This window comes from Acanthisitta chloris, unplaced genomic scaffold (assembly GCF_000695815.1).
Source record: "Acanthisitta chloris isolate BGI_N310 unplaced genomic scaffold, ASM69581v1 scaffold21822, whole genome shotgun sequence".
Lineage (NCBI taxonomy): Eukaryota > Metazoa > Chordata > Aves > Passeriformes > Acanthisittidae > Acanthisitta > Acanthisitta chloris.
Window position 1 is genome coordinate 2636 of NW_008659085.1, and position 15126 is coordinate 17761.

Consider the following 15126-nt stretch of genomic DNA (forward strand, 5'->3'; position numbering starts at 1 on the left):
TAGGGGCATTTCAAACTGCAAGATAGATCTCTTTCAGAGCTGTACTGCACTGAAGATTAATTACTGCTCTAAAGTCACAGGATTCTTGCTGAAGCATGTGATGGGGAGCCCGTGGCTCTTTACCTTTTCTTGTATAGTCTTGCTGGGATTCAGACAAGGTTGCTAAGCCACTGTCCATCATTTCTGAAAAATTGTGGCAGTTGGGTGAAATTCCCATGAACAGGAAAAAGGGAAATATAACCCTGATTTTTTAAAAAGGGAAAGCAGAAGATCCAAGGAACTACAGAACAGTCAGTCTCACATCTGTGCCAATCAAGATCATGGAGCAGATTCTTCTGGAAATTATGCTAAGGCACATGGAAAACACAGAGGTGATTGACAGCAATCAAAATGGATTCACAAAGGGCAAGTTGTGCCTGGCAAATTTGGTGACCTTCTATGATGGGGCTAAAATACTGGTGGATAGGGGCAGAGCAAGAGACATTGTATGATATCCTCATCTCTAAATTGGAGAGACATGGATTTGATGGATCAGCCACTCGGTGGATAAAGAACTGGTTAGAAGGCTGCATTGAGTGTTGTGGTCAATGATTGGTTGTCCACATGGACAACGGTGGTGAATGGTGTGCCTCAGAGGTTGTCACTGGGACAGATATTGTTCAATGTCTTTGTCGGTGACATGAACAAGGGGATTGAGTGCATCCTTAGCAAGTTCGCTAACGACACCAAGGTGTGTGGTTCAGTTGCCACGCTGGAGTGAAGGGATGCAAGAGGAACCTTGACAGACTTGAGAGGTGGGCTGACGCCAACCTCATGAAGTTCAACCAAGTGGATTGCAAGGTGATGGCAATCCCAGAGACACCTATAGGCTGGAAGGAGAAGTGATTGAGAGCAGCCTTGTGGAGAAGGACTTAGGGATGATGAAAAACTCAGCATGAGCTGCAGTGTGTGCTCACAGGTCAGAAAGCCAACTAAATCCTGGGCTGCATCAAAAGGATCATGGTGAGTGGATCAAAGGAGGTGATTCTCCCTCTCTGCTCTTATGAGACACCACCTGAAGTACTGCATAGAATCCTGCTGTCCCCAACATACGAAGAACATGAAACTGTTGAAGCAAGCGCAGAGGAGGGCCATGAGGTTGATAAGAGGACTCCACCTAAACTATGAAGAGTGGCTCAGAAAGTTGGGGTTGCTCAGTATGGAGAAGAGAAGGTTGTGTGGAGACCTCATAGCAACCTTCCAGTACCTATCCAGGGGGCCTACAGGGAAGCCAGATAGGGACTCTTTGTTAGAAACTGCAGTAATAGGACAAGGAATAATGGGTGTAAATTTAAAGAGGGAAAATTTAGATTAGATATTAGAAAGAAGTTTTTCAATGTGAAGGTGGTAAGACACAGGAACAGGCTGCCTAGGGAGGTTGTCAATGTCCAACCCTGGCACTGTTCAAAATCAGTTTGGATGGGGCCTTGAGCAACCTGGTCTAGTGGGAGGTGTCCCTGCCCAGGGCAGAGCAGGGTGGGACTAGATGATCTCTAATGTCCATTCCAACCCCCTAACATTCTATGATTCTATGATTCTTGCATTGTGGCAGCTGCTGTACCATGCAACTGTTGTGAAACTCATGTTGAACTCTGTAATATCATGAGCATTTTATCTCCAGGACAGGTTTCAAAATACAAGTGATCTTCAAGTCAAAATGGTAATGAAGTTGTCACTGTCTTTACTGAAGTTACACGCTTAATAACTACACTTACCAATGTTTTGTGACATTTCTTGCCCAGACACTTTAGGATTCTCCAGTTCTCATAACAATCATTTCTATTGTCTAATTAACAACGAAATCTAAATGGTTGATTTTTTTGGCTAGAATATCACTCACTCATTTCTTTTGATGATGTAATCAAGAAGCAGATGTCAGCTGAGTCCAGATTTCCAAATGTACTGTCTATATCGGAAATTCTTGTTTCATGCTAAAGATTGTTAACAAAATACAAAGGATTCAAGCAGGCAGGAAAAACTCCCCACATTTAGCTCTCATGGTGCATCACACCAATAGGGTAGTTCCTGGTTAGAGACTACAGTTCATTTTGTATCCTGATAATATTTTGAAATACTTGGATAATTTTAAAAGGAAAACAAAATGAAACAAAACAACCAAACCAATAAACCCCCAAACACAACAAAAATCAAACAAGAAAAACAAACTAAACAAACCCCAAAGGATCTCCAGGAGTTTCCCCATCAGTTACAGTTATTTTCTTCATTGTCTAAAACTATCTGAAAACAAATAAAATCTAAGACACTGACATTGTCTACATAATTCTGTAGGATTAGTACGATTGGACAAAATTAAAACCTGTCTGCTCCTTGAAAACAATTGTCAATGAGGCTCTCATGTCTGTACAGAAAACATCCCTGGGCCCAGAACAAATGATCCCTCTCCAGCTTTTTTAAAGCACAGCTGTTAGTGCTTTCTGTTTTCCATTACTTATTTCAAATAAGACTATGGGGACAGAGAAAATAGTTTTTCTTTCATACATGGGAGCAAAGTCATAGCATTTTTCCAAGTTTTTCACTGGTTACTCTGGACAAATCTACAAATATTTCTTCCTACTTAATTTTTTTTGATCTTTAGCTTTTTATAAACAATTTTATTTTATCCAAGGTTATTTTTCTTAGCAAAATACAAGGACCTGCCATCTCATCTGTTATGAAACTCAGTTTCTAAGGGTAGCCTCTCATGCAGCATAGGCATGGTCCAACAAGATTGTCCAGGCTGCTGGGAACATTAGAATACTTTCATGTTTATTCACTAGACCAGTGTGCGCAAGGTTGTGGCTGAGATTTGGATTTTGGCTCTTATCCTGTCTGTCTGTTAATCAAGACACACTTCTTCAACTGGATACTCAGCATCCTCAACACATTGAGGCGCAGCACCGTGGTCGAACAGCCTCTGACTTGCAGTTTCCTGAATTAAAGAATCTGATTAAAGAATACAGGCTAGATGACTATGAGTCCTCCCATTTGGGGGGATTAAGCTGGGCTTGGGGGCCAAGTATGATATAAACAACTTCACCGTTGTCACAGGAATGAAGATGAGATCGCACCAAGTTCATCCTCAGCATGTGGCCCGCTCCAGACAATGCAGGAAGACAACACAAGTAGGAAGATAGCCAGAATTTCCAAATCTGTCTAAGTTTACATCAAGTTTTACCATGTTACTCTTCTATTTACTTTTCTTCTTTAGAGATGTACTAATAGAGATTCGAGGTTCCACTGTGGGTTTAGTGACTGTGTTGACATACCATGTGGAACAATGTGAGCTTTGGGAAACAAAGACTGTTGTTTTGTTTGGTTCCAATGACAACATAAATTAAAGGGCAGTACATTGGAGCCTGCCATGAACAAACCAACAGAGTCTGACTTCCTTTGTAGTTTGAGTGACCAGTCCATCTACATGCGGATTAAAATGTTTGTGCATGTGGAATACACTGGGTTTTACTATGTTTAAGCTTTCTTCTCCATTTCTTATGCAAGGATAAATGACAGACCTGTTGTATGAATTTTTATGAGCAAGCACTTCAACAACCAAAACATTCTAATACAAAAAATCTTTCTAATGTGATATTTATTTTGAGAGTATATTCTACTGGGCAAACAGTTCAACTTATGTCAGATATCCCTAATAAGTCATATTCAGGTCTGAATTAATGCAACAGACCATGTCTGTTATTCAGGTTTTTAAAAAGACAGGGCAAGTGAGAAAGGGAGAAAGGGAAAAAACCACCAACAAACGAACTCTGTCTCTTTAGCATGAAACATCTGTGTTTTAACTCATGTACCAGATGATGAAATTACTTTGGAAGCCAGGAAACACGTTAGTGCAGGTTTAATTCACCAAGTGAATACACAGACCCTTTCAACTGGATTAGATGTCTTGCAAGTTATAGTGAGGTCTTCATTTTGCCTGATCACTAAAATGTTGACTCTAAAAGCAATTCATTCCTTATTTTAGTCTCCTACATTCTTATAAAAGGTACAAAAGGAAAAATGGGTATGGAAGGAGGTCTATTTCTGATGCAAATTCAAAATGGAATATGTGCTTCTTTACATAAAATAAGCTGTAGTAAATTACACAGCTAAATAGCAGCCGGTTCAGTTTACTGTTATATACCATCCACAATAATAAAAGCAACCTCCCACAATCAACCATTGACCAATTGCATCCATCCTGCATATTTCCCTTTTCCTAAATGCAGATCAAAATAAAATCAGTAAAAATGTACTGGTTGGGAGAAATAAATATTTTGGGCTTTAAAAAGATTATTTAGAAGTACCTTACTGCAGCTCTACAGATATGCATCTTGCAGATTATGGAAGAGATAAAAAAAAAGCCCAAGGAATGCGGTGTGCAGAAGACAGAAGAGAAAGGAGCAGCAGGAGAGAACAAGTCATACTCTCCTAAATGTGAAAATGTTGTGGTATTTAGAGTGCAGAATTAGAGCATATGGGAAGAGGTAGGAGATCTTATCAAGCAACATCCATATGTAAAATTTCATATTACTAGAAGCAAGCAAAAATGATTCATTATCACATATGTTCTTAGGCATTCCAATTTCATATTCCAGCTACTTGTTTGTAAAATAATACTATAGTTGTTACAAGATAGCTAGATTGTGAATAAATGGTTATTGGAAAGTGTGATTTACTCCACAGCACTCCTATAGTTTCGTTAAATTTACAGTTCAAGTAAGTATTCAAAATGGGATAGGTCTAGTGTTTTATTATATATGTATATTGTTTTCATCAAGTTTTACCATGCTTTTACATGTAATTGCAATTACCCCATGGAGATATGCAACATGTTTATGTGATTTTATTCATGACAGTATCAATTTTGCAAGGACAGTGCTATGCACACAATAAAATCTAACAAACTAAGTCATATTTCAACCAGATCACATTCAAGTCACATCCCACTACACAGTGTCAAAGCTAGACAGGTCACCTTCTAAAAAGAATATGCTTGCAGTAACAAACAGCCATGGCATTTTATTTCCTTCTGCATTTCTGTCCTGATCTGCAAAAATGGATGGGCACAATTCCTCACTTTAATAATTGTGCCATGGTCCAACAATAAAATATACTGTAAATATACCCTCCTTGTAGTGTCTAGAAGCTAAGGGTATTACAAATGTAGACATAGACCTACTTTGATAACAACTTAAAAATTCAAGTTTTTAAGTCCCCCTTTTGCTCATAGAAAAGCACGAATAAATTATATTTAAAATGCAGGAAACAAACCATCTTTCATCAATCTGAACACTTGCTGTTTGCACTATCTGTCATAAAGATCCATTGTCCATAAGGAGCAGGCAGATAGAGCAAGGTGGACAGCACAAAGAAGATGAGTATATACTGGAAAAAACTTTTATAATACAGTCGTGGATCTGAATGAAATTCAGGAGACACTATGCAGCAATTAAAAAGCTTTTATATTGAAAAGCATGCCCCTTTAGATATGGCTAGATCTCTGTTTGCAGTTTTGTGAAGGGTTTCATGTTGGTTTTTTTAAATAAACTTTGCATTTACCAGAACAAGTGGTGAGCATGTGAAGAGGACCATACTTACTTCCACATGGACTCATGTTTTTCATCGTGAATATTTTTAAGGATCACTTAATCTTTCTCTAAAATCATCTTGAAAATTTTTGAGATCTGAAAGGAAGAGGACTTAGGCAAAAAGAAAGGAAATATGGGGAATATTGTGTTAAATGGAACTAAAATTTCATTCACCTTTTTCATTGATGCATTTTGGAGTCACAATGAAAGTCTTACAGTCCTAGGTTTTAAGAAACTGCCATTGTCTCATTCATGATGCACAACCCCAAATGAGAAAAGAAAATGGGGAAAAAAATATTTTCCAGTCTTCCCCTTGCCCTTCCAGTTTGATAATCCCTTGAATAGGCTGACCGGGAAAGAGCACTGTGGTAACTTCAGAGCTGCAGTAAAGCTTAGCTCAAAAGATAGTATAGTGAGACTCAGTTTCTCAGTTTCCCAGTCTCTAGAAAGGAATAGGAGATACTTATCTGGGCCAAAGTTGCTACTCATTGAGACAAAGACACAAGAATCAAGGTGGTCTTGAGTCAGATTCTGACCTGAGAGGAGGTTAAACAGGAGGCTTTTGCTTTTGAGGAAAAAAAAAATTAAAAAAGGAAAGAAAGAGTATAATTGTAAGGGTAAAAACATCTCAGTATGTCTGTAAAGGTCATTAATTTTGGCCTTTAAAAAAGGAAGAGCAGAACAATATAGTAACAAACCACAATGTTTTTTCAGAGCTGTTGTCATACTATTGGCATATGAGTGGTTTACAATGCTATGTCATAGACCAACGGCTTCTATATTTACAAGCTCTATTTGTCACCATAAGAGCTAGAGACTGAAATTTTAACAGAAAGCTTGTTGGAACCACAAATCCTTTAGGGGAAAGGAAAATACAACCCAACAGCTAAACCCAGTAATTTTCAAATTTTCCATTTATCATCAGTCCAAATACCTATGAAATACATGTTGCATGACAATTTTTCAAGTTTAGAAGGCTGTTCTTTGAAAGGCTCTGGTTACATTATTGGAAGAAGTGTGCTCAGGTTTCTGTAAGGAAATCTCTTGCATCACATTCACCCATTTGGGGAACATTTTGCTGTGCAGGAAAATTACATTTAAAAAAGTCACATTGTACTATGTGTATCTTGGCTTTGGTTTTTTTTAGTAAATTAAAGCCTATTTCTAGTCACGAGAAGAATTCTTTTTATTTATCCAGAATTTAAAAACTCTTATATTTGACTGGAAGCTAAAGGTTGTTTCCCTTGCCAACTATTAGAAGCCCAATTGCTTGTGTATATTGCCCTCTGGTGGCGACTAGTAAATGTTACAGAAAAAAACCACATGTTGCAAAGGGGCAAACATTAAATGGAAATAATAACTGTTTTACAAAAAAAAAAATCTTTATTTTTAATTGTAAAGCTTAAAACATTTTGAAACAAGGAGCTTGTTTAAATATTCTTCAGCAATATTTAACAACTTCTTTGCTTAACCTCACCTTCTTGCTTTTTATTTTTTCATGTTACACCAAATGGCAAGACATACTTCAGTAACATTTCTGGCTTGCTTCTTCACATACAGAACTGGTTTTAAATTATGGTACATAAAACTACCCACAAGGGGTTTAAAAAAAACTCCAACAACCAAAACATAAGCCAAGTTAGGGCAAATGGATTAAAACTGCTGGAAAGGAAAAAAAATTATTCACTGAATATTTAGGAAAGTGCCAATGATACTTCCAATGGAAAATTCAGAACTGTGCCTTGATGAATCTGAAGGTTTATCAAAGCAACAACTGGAGGCATCATCAATATTTTTCTTAATTTTTGCACGCTGATGATTACCTGATACTATACCACTTTGGTTTAGCTATAGCCAATACTGTATAACAAAGGTGACACAGACTTCCTGTGTACTCAGACCCAGGGGTTTTGCAGTGCTTGAGGCTGCATATCTCAAAATTCAGTTTCAGGCACTTTTTACCTCCAGAAGGCCTTTGTACCTTTGGGGTTGGAAATTGTTTTCAGGCAGTACTTACTAGAATCCCATACTTTCCACCTCTCTCCGTCCTTAGTGGATCTCTGACTCACCATGTCCACCAACACTTCTGGCTATTAAACCAATGCTAAAGCTATATGCTGTCTTGAGGGGTATAAAGGAGACTAAAAATTTGTCCATAGGCCTCAGACTTGGCAAACTCAGTCTCCAGTCTGGACTGTCACAATCCATATTCATCTTGGCAGCATCCAGCTTTCTTCTGTCACATACATTATCCTGTGGTTCCTATGACCTGTACCTGGGCCCTGCAAGCACTGGGCTCTTGTTTTGGAGAGAAGCTGTAGCCAGAAGGGTAGTGACAAGAATAACTCTCCTAATCACCTGCTATAGCTGGAGTGTCTTTATATTGTGCCTGTTACCAGCAAGACTACCACAATCACAGGCTTTCACTACCCTGTATAAGTAACATTCACAAGTAGTCCTGTTAAAGAATGATGAGCCTTGTCCTAGCTGAGTGACCTACAGCTAAATATCCAGGTTTTGAAGTGCTGTCCCTGGACCCTCCTGAGTTGTTATTGTTCTGGCCACAGACAGCATATTGAGAGGGTTGCTTTTTTTTAGTGCAGGAAGTTTTTAGTATGTTTTGAGCTGATGATAAGTGAGATGTAGTTATGACATACTGCTATGGACTGTCTCCCAGTCAAGTTGAATGTAGACCTAATTTCTTTCACTGAGGTATCTATGGCTCAGCTCATTTAGCAGTAGGGTTATAAGCAATTATAATTATCAATATTCCTTCTTCTGCCCCTGTACCATGTTATACACAAACACACTTTTCTACTGAGTGCATCTCTACTTAGTAAAATGTACACCACTGGCCCTTGTGGGAAAGGGCTTTATATAAGTTTCCTGTTCTCCTCCCTTGTCTTTTTACTTTAACCATTTGCTTTCATGACTTTCATCCAAAATGTCAATATTCTAAACAGCCATGCCATAACAGGCAGAACAAAAAATGTAGTGATATGCTGCATGTGACTAATTATTACTGTCAGTCAGTCTATCTACCTAGAGAAATCATGCATATATATTTGGCAGGATGTGCAGGGTGTGCTAATTGAGGTGTATGGCTCAATCTGCAACCAACTTCTGTTTTATTTTTTATTTTCAGCAAAATCAAATTACTACTGTCTTCTGTCTGTTGGCTCATAATTATTTTTCATCAGACATCCATTTAGCCATTATTATAATTTACTTGGATCAAAATACAGAGCTGCTTGCTGTGACCTGTCACATTGCACAGCAGATTTTTTTCCTGTATTAAATAAGATTCTCATATCTCCTTGCCATTTTAGATGATGGTCAAGCAAAACATAATCAAAATCTTGGTCTTACACAGGCATAAAAATTCTATTTTACACACACTGGGTACTTCCTTTTGGAGGGAAATAGTAGATAGCACCTTTGGGAAGAGCACTTTAACATATCTTCTTTCCAAACACTTATTTATCTCTCCTTTCTACTCAGATTTTCTCTTTGCAGATAAATGGTGTTCTGCAACAAGCTGGTTCAAAATGTCCATGAAAATACCTCACTAAACCAAGTCCCCAAATTTACATACTTTCTAGCTCTTCCTGTTTGCAATCTATTAGGCTTACATATCTGTATTTGATTATGAAGCACTACATTGAAGCCAAAATTATTTGGCTCATTATTAAAATTAGGAACATTATTATTTTTGTTCTCATTTGTGATGAGCAGTCCAGAACAATGCCTCTGTGAATATCAGGAGAATCTTTACATTTTCATTTAATACAAGTCTTAATATCATTTAGGAGAGAGGAGCTGAACACAATCATTAAGTTCTTCAACTTTCTGAATTCACAGACGTACATTTTCAAAACAGTTTAGGAAAAGCCATAGGAAATGTCCCTCCTAAAGGGAGGGGAAATTAACAAAAGCAGATGGTAAAAAAAATGGAACTTTTTCCCTTTCATCACAGATGCAAAAAGAAAATTTCTGTCCTGTGACCCTTCATGTAAGACCTGTGAGAAATCTGCGGACATATGTACTACATGTCCTGAAGGTAAGACTTTGTTTTCCTTGGATAAGTTTTGTAAGAGATTATAATATTCTGTTTCCTACATACTTCCAGGAAATGTTTTGCCAATGGTCACTAGAAAGTTCCTTAAGAGCTTAAAGGATAGGCAGGAAATCAGGTAATCAACAGCTGAAATCAGGCCCTTGGCAATATGGGTTAAAAAATTGTCAGGAGGATGGTGTTCCTTTACTTGCTATCAAAAGTTGTAGATATGATGTAGGAATTACTGAAAAATGCTTCATTCAGGAAGACATACTACATAATCCAGATGATTCCTTTTAATGTTAAATTTTAGTGAAGCTTGAGCAAAATACTTTGGGAAATTACTTAATTAATGTTTTATACATGCTTTTAAGCATCAAAGCTGAATTTTGAGAAGTTGAAAACTTTTTTATATAGCCATACGAGCTACGAACCTTTTTAAAACATTCTTAATTGATGCCTTTACCCATCTGGATTGCTCTTTTGCCAGGAAAATTTCTTAGCCATGATAACTGTGTGTCTCTGTGCCCTGAGAAAACTTTTGGCAACACTGCGAGTGGAAAATGCGAGATGTGCGGGGAGGGCTGTGAGGCTTGCTCTGACCACTGGCACTGTCAGAGGTGTCAGGCTGAAACGGATCAGCCACTCTTCCTGCACAAAGGCAGATGTCTACAGGAGTGCCCTGAGTAAGTAACGCCCATTGAATCCTTATTTTTTTTTACTGTGCTCCTTCTCTTTAAAGTTCAGATGCATTACAAATTTTTCAAAGAAGACCTTGATGTAACCTAAGTTACTAGAAACTGCCACAAGGTAAAATTAATTTTCAGCCTGCCTGAATAAAGAGCATTTTTTCTTGGATAGAGAAAAAGTGAAAAATTGAAAGTGACATCAAAAGACATGAAATCATACGACAGAGGGAATAGCCCCCATTGACTTCAATACAAATCATGGTACTTCAGTATATTTTATTATGTCAAGTGAAAATAAGCACCTAGGCATTCTCTTAACTTGTTCCTTCCTCAAGGTAGAACAGAGCAGGGTTATGAACTCAGAAAGTGAGTGTATCAGAGTTCTGATATGGAAATAGTGTGCTTAATGATGTGTTCCTCTCTTTGGCTCATATTCTTAACTTTTTCCTGTAATGAAATTCAGAAAGAAAGATTCCCATTTGACTACAATGGGTATTAGATCAGAAATGTAAGTACATCAGGTTCTCCCTTTTCTGTGCTTTTTTTCTTTCACCAGCATTTTTCACACCTATATATACACAGAAAATTTGTGCTATGCAGCATGAAGCTCTTGCTTAGTTAACCTTTTTCTTCAGAAAAAAACGTGCAGTTCCTGCTTTCTTGCAACCAGTGCAAATTCTCTGCCACTACATTACTGGTAATTTTGTCAAATAAATCAATGATGGCCAGTGAAAGAGGTTTTTTTCATCAAATGTCAGAGTAAATGATAAATAATTGCACGAGAGCCTGCTCTAATCCAGAAACAGCTTTTAATATCAGAGACTGTGGCTTACAAGCAAACATAATGTTTTGACATTAATATGATTGTTGTCAGTACTCATTTCCCAGTTATCCCACACAGAGTCAGTATAATAAAATTAAACCTTTTCATGTAGCACAAGTCTTTTCAGATGCTATTATCTCCCTTTTTCCCCAAATTCTAGAGTTTAAATAATGACTTCCCATCATTCTGCAAAGTTCACCAGGTTTAAATGCTAGTTTCAGACTCTGAAGCAAATTTCTTGAGACATAACTACTCTCCACTGGAGCAGAGGATTACATGAGAAATCCTTTTTTAGGGTTTTGGATTGGTTTAGTTTGGTTTGGCTTGGGTTTGGGGGCTTGCTGTAAGGGACAAAAATGGCTTACTTACTGCACTGTTAATTTCTGACACGAATTTTGAAAGAAGGGGCTGAGTACTCAAGACTGGAACAAGAGAACATGACAGGACTGTGAGAAATAGATGCAGGACCTCGACAAAGTTAGAAGAGAGAAGAAAGAAGATGAGAATAGGTGGCAGGCAGAGCTTTTCCTGCCTTTTTCCTATCCTTGCTCCTAATGCATATCCCCAGCCTTTATTCATCTGCAAGAAGGAAAGGAGAAACATCTGGTTTAAAGAAAGTGACCTGACAGCATGACACTGTTAAGCCAGCATTTCTTTAATGACAGTGCCAGGTGTGTAGGGGATTGCTTCTCCTGACATACACACCCCAGCTCCAAACGGGACAATTTTTATTTTCACAAATTATGCATATTCATTAGATTTCTAGGATCACATGCATATATGCTAATGATCTCTTATGAATCATTAGCATATCCCCACCCTCCTTGCACCTGTGTGGTTAATTGAGGTGTTGGTCGTTGAGGGCCCTCTGCGACCCCTGGTGGTTGTTCCGTAGTCTATCACTTCTCTGCAGTATGACCTCTCCTGTTGGGCACATGCACACCCCTTCTGCTTATTTTTCTATACCTCAGAGCAGGTTCTAACTGGTATTGGTGCCACAGTTTCTCAGAGAAGTATCTTACCAGTCCCTTCTGGCCTTACCCTTATCTTCTTCACTTTGCAGAGACACTGAAAGAGTATATTTTCACTTGTGCAGACATTAAAAATTCCTAAGAGCTTAGTTTTTGCAAAAGTATCAGACAGGCCTTGAGCAGAAATTTACAGCTACAAAGTTAAAAATATGGCTAACATAATTTACAACTATAGTTACAAATATGAGTCTCCACCCCAGCTCCTTATTCAAAATTATTTCATTAATTATAGGTTTAGCTTTACCTAGCCTTTCATGCACATCTACAGGGAACAACAAGCTTGTTAACATAAAATACTTATTTTTTGAATACTTTCAATCCCAACTTATTCCTCAGTTTTCATCAATGGCTTTATACATATGGATTAGCAATCATCTCAAAATGTTGACTTGCTTGTCCTTTAACCTTCTAACATTTTGGTTTTGAGAGTTTAGAAAGATTGGATTGCATCCAGCATCTCCTTTAGTTCCATTACTCCTGAAACTAAAGTGAAATTTTTTTCTGTATTTTAGTTGTGACTTAGAGTTCCAACTGTAGTTGTCTACATTTGCTCCACAACAAGGTTACCAGTAAAACATACACCCACTTCACCATCTCTAGCTTGTTGTCACTGAGGGCACGTACTAGGTAAGCATCCTGCTATTGTTGGATCGTTTTTGGGGGTTTTTTTTCCCATTTTTTTTTTGTTTTCCGTCTCAGGCCTTATTCTTCCTGGCCTTCATATACTTCCAGGGTTTTTGTCTTTCTTCCCTCTAGGGACTACTTCTCTGTCTTTCCCTGATATCGCTGTTGCAGGTCAGCTGAACAAGATTAGAAATTGCATCTTTTTTTCCAAAACATTTTAGATCTTATTTAAGGGGGAAATAAAGAAACTAGGAAGTAAGAAAATTCAATATCCCTTAGAGAGTAGGTACAAAAAAATAAAGAAGGCCAGACACCCTTCATAGGGTGTGCAATGTACAACCATGAGCATTTTCTGCTTGCAGACAGAAGTGATCTAAGTAGGAATGGTCAACAAATTGTGTGTAAAAAAACCTGTGTGTGCTGGAAAAGTCTTATTTAGAGACATCACTCTTATAGCCTGTACACTGACCATCAGTTTGCTTTGTGTTTGTTTTTCATTCAACAGGGGATATTTTAATGATTCTGAGACTTGCACGGAATGCAGTGGATCCTGTAAGACATGCATAGAAAGTGCAACCAAATGCTTGTCCTGTAAAAGTCCTTTGCTTCTCGAGGACTGGCAATGTAAACCTAACTGTTCAAAGAAGTATTTTGCTACTGAAGGAATCTGCAAACATTGCCCTGAAATGTGTCAGGAATGCATTCACAATGAAATATGCAAAGGTATTACAAAGAACTTGTCTCAACCTGGCTGAAATCCACCTGGATCTGACTGGAGAGAGAATGAGAGGAACACAGATCTGAGCTGAAATCCTGTGATGTGCAAAAATATATTAAAAAAAGACATGTATATTATGCTGATGTCTAAGATAGAGGCAAAGCGATTCATGCTTTATGATAAGACTCAGTCTAAATAGTTAATCTGTAAAGATTTTGCATTGTTTTGCTGTTCTGTTGTTCTTCAGATTCCTACTGCTTTGATGCTATTTCTGGTCTAGTGTATGCATCTCTAAACATCTGCATTTATACTACGGTGAAATACAGAATGTTTCTTTCCTAATGTGGTTGAACTTCACATCTTTTTACTAATTTTGCAAATGACCAGCCCTGTTAGAGAAAGAAATTTCTGTAATGAAACATATTAAGAAAGCCTTGGATATCCTGATGAGGCTGAATGCCCTGCCCCAAAATTTCCGGTGCAGTTAATATTGAGTGAGCCATTCTAGAAACATAAACATCGATGAAATTTAAAAACCCCTCAAAATATAAACAAAGCTATGAGACCAAGTGCTCATAATGAAAGTATGACCATATGTTAAGGGGTTGGAATGGACATTAGAGATCATCTAGTCCCAACCTGCTCTTCCGTGGGCAGGGACACCTCCCACTAGACCAGGTTGCTCAAGGCCCCATCCAAACTGACTTCGAACAGTGCCAGGGTTGGATATTGACAACCTCCCTGGGCAGCCTGTTCCTGTGTCTTACCACCTTCACATTGAAAAACTTCTCTCATATTGAATCTAAATTTTCCCTCTTTCAATTTACACCCATTATTCCTTGTCCTATTACTGCAGTTTCTATCTGGCTTCTCTGTAGGCCCCCTGGATAGGTACTGGAAGGTTGCTATGAGGTCTCCACACAACCTTCTCTTCTCCATACCAAACAGCCCCAGCTTTCTGAGCCTCTCTTCATAGTGGAGGTGCTCCAGTCCTCTTATCAACGTCATGGCCCTCCTCTGCACTTGCTTCAACAGTTTCATGTCCTTCGTATGTTGGGGACACCAGAACTCTATGCAGTACTCCAGGTGAGGTCTCATAAAAACAGAGTAGTATAGCAACTGATTCACATCTCTATGCAAAGACAAACATTCAGGTCAATATATTTTAGCCAAACTCATATTTTAATAGTAAACCAAACAAAACATGAGACATTAATGATTTTGCAAGAAGTTCATAACGCAGATATCGTATGTCAGCAAAGCAGAAACAGTCAATTAGCTTCATAGTCGCTTGATGTAACACAGAAGATACCATGTGAGACTAGGACCAATATCAGTGTTTTGGAGGGAAAAGAGTTGAAAAAGCAAGTTCTACCTTCTCAAGCTGTCCTCTTGCCTTCTGTTATGACAACCAATGCAGAATTTATGGTTTCCCAGGATCTATTCACTCTCTCACTTAGAAAGGTCAGAATTTGCTGTCTGTTTGCTTATCTGTTGTTTGCTATCCCTTGTAGAATGTATGGATGAATTCTTCCTGCATGAGGGGAAGTGTGTGCAGGAATG

General features: G+C 38.1%; 1 protein-coding gene across 1 annotated transcript in view; it reads left to right on the forward strand.

Moving 5' to 3' along the window:
- LOC103797084 (proprotein convertase subtilisin/kexin type 5-like) overlaps window positions 1-15126 on the forward strand; it is a 26372-nt gene that overhangs the window by 1197 nt on the left and 10049 nt on the right. The window contains exons 2-6 of the mRNA XM_009069280.1: window positions 2885-3055; window positions 9598-9681; window positions 10169-10364; window positions 13351-13568; window positions 15078-15111. Of these exons, the coding sequence (XP_009067528.1) occupies window positions 2885-3055; window positions 9598-9681; window positions 10169-10364; window positions 13351-13568; window positions 15078-15111 (703 nt within the window). The remainder of the gene's footprint in view (window positions 1-2884; window positions 3056-9597; window positions 9682-10168; window positions 10365-13350; window positions 13569-15077; window positions 15112-15126) is intronic.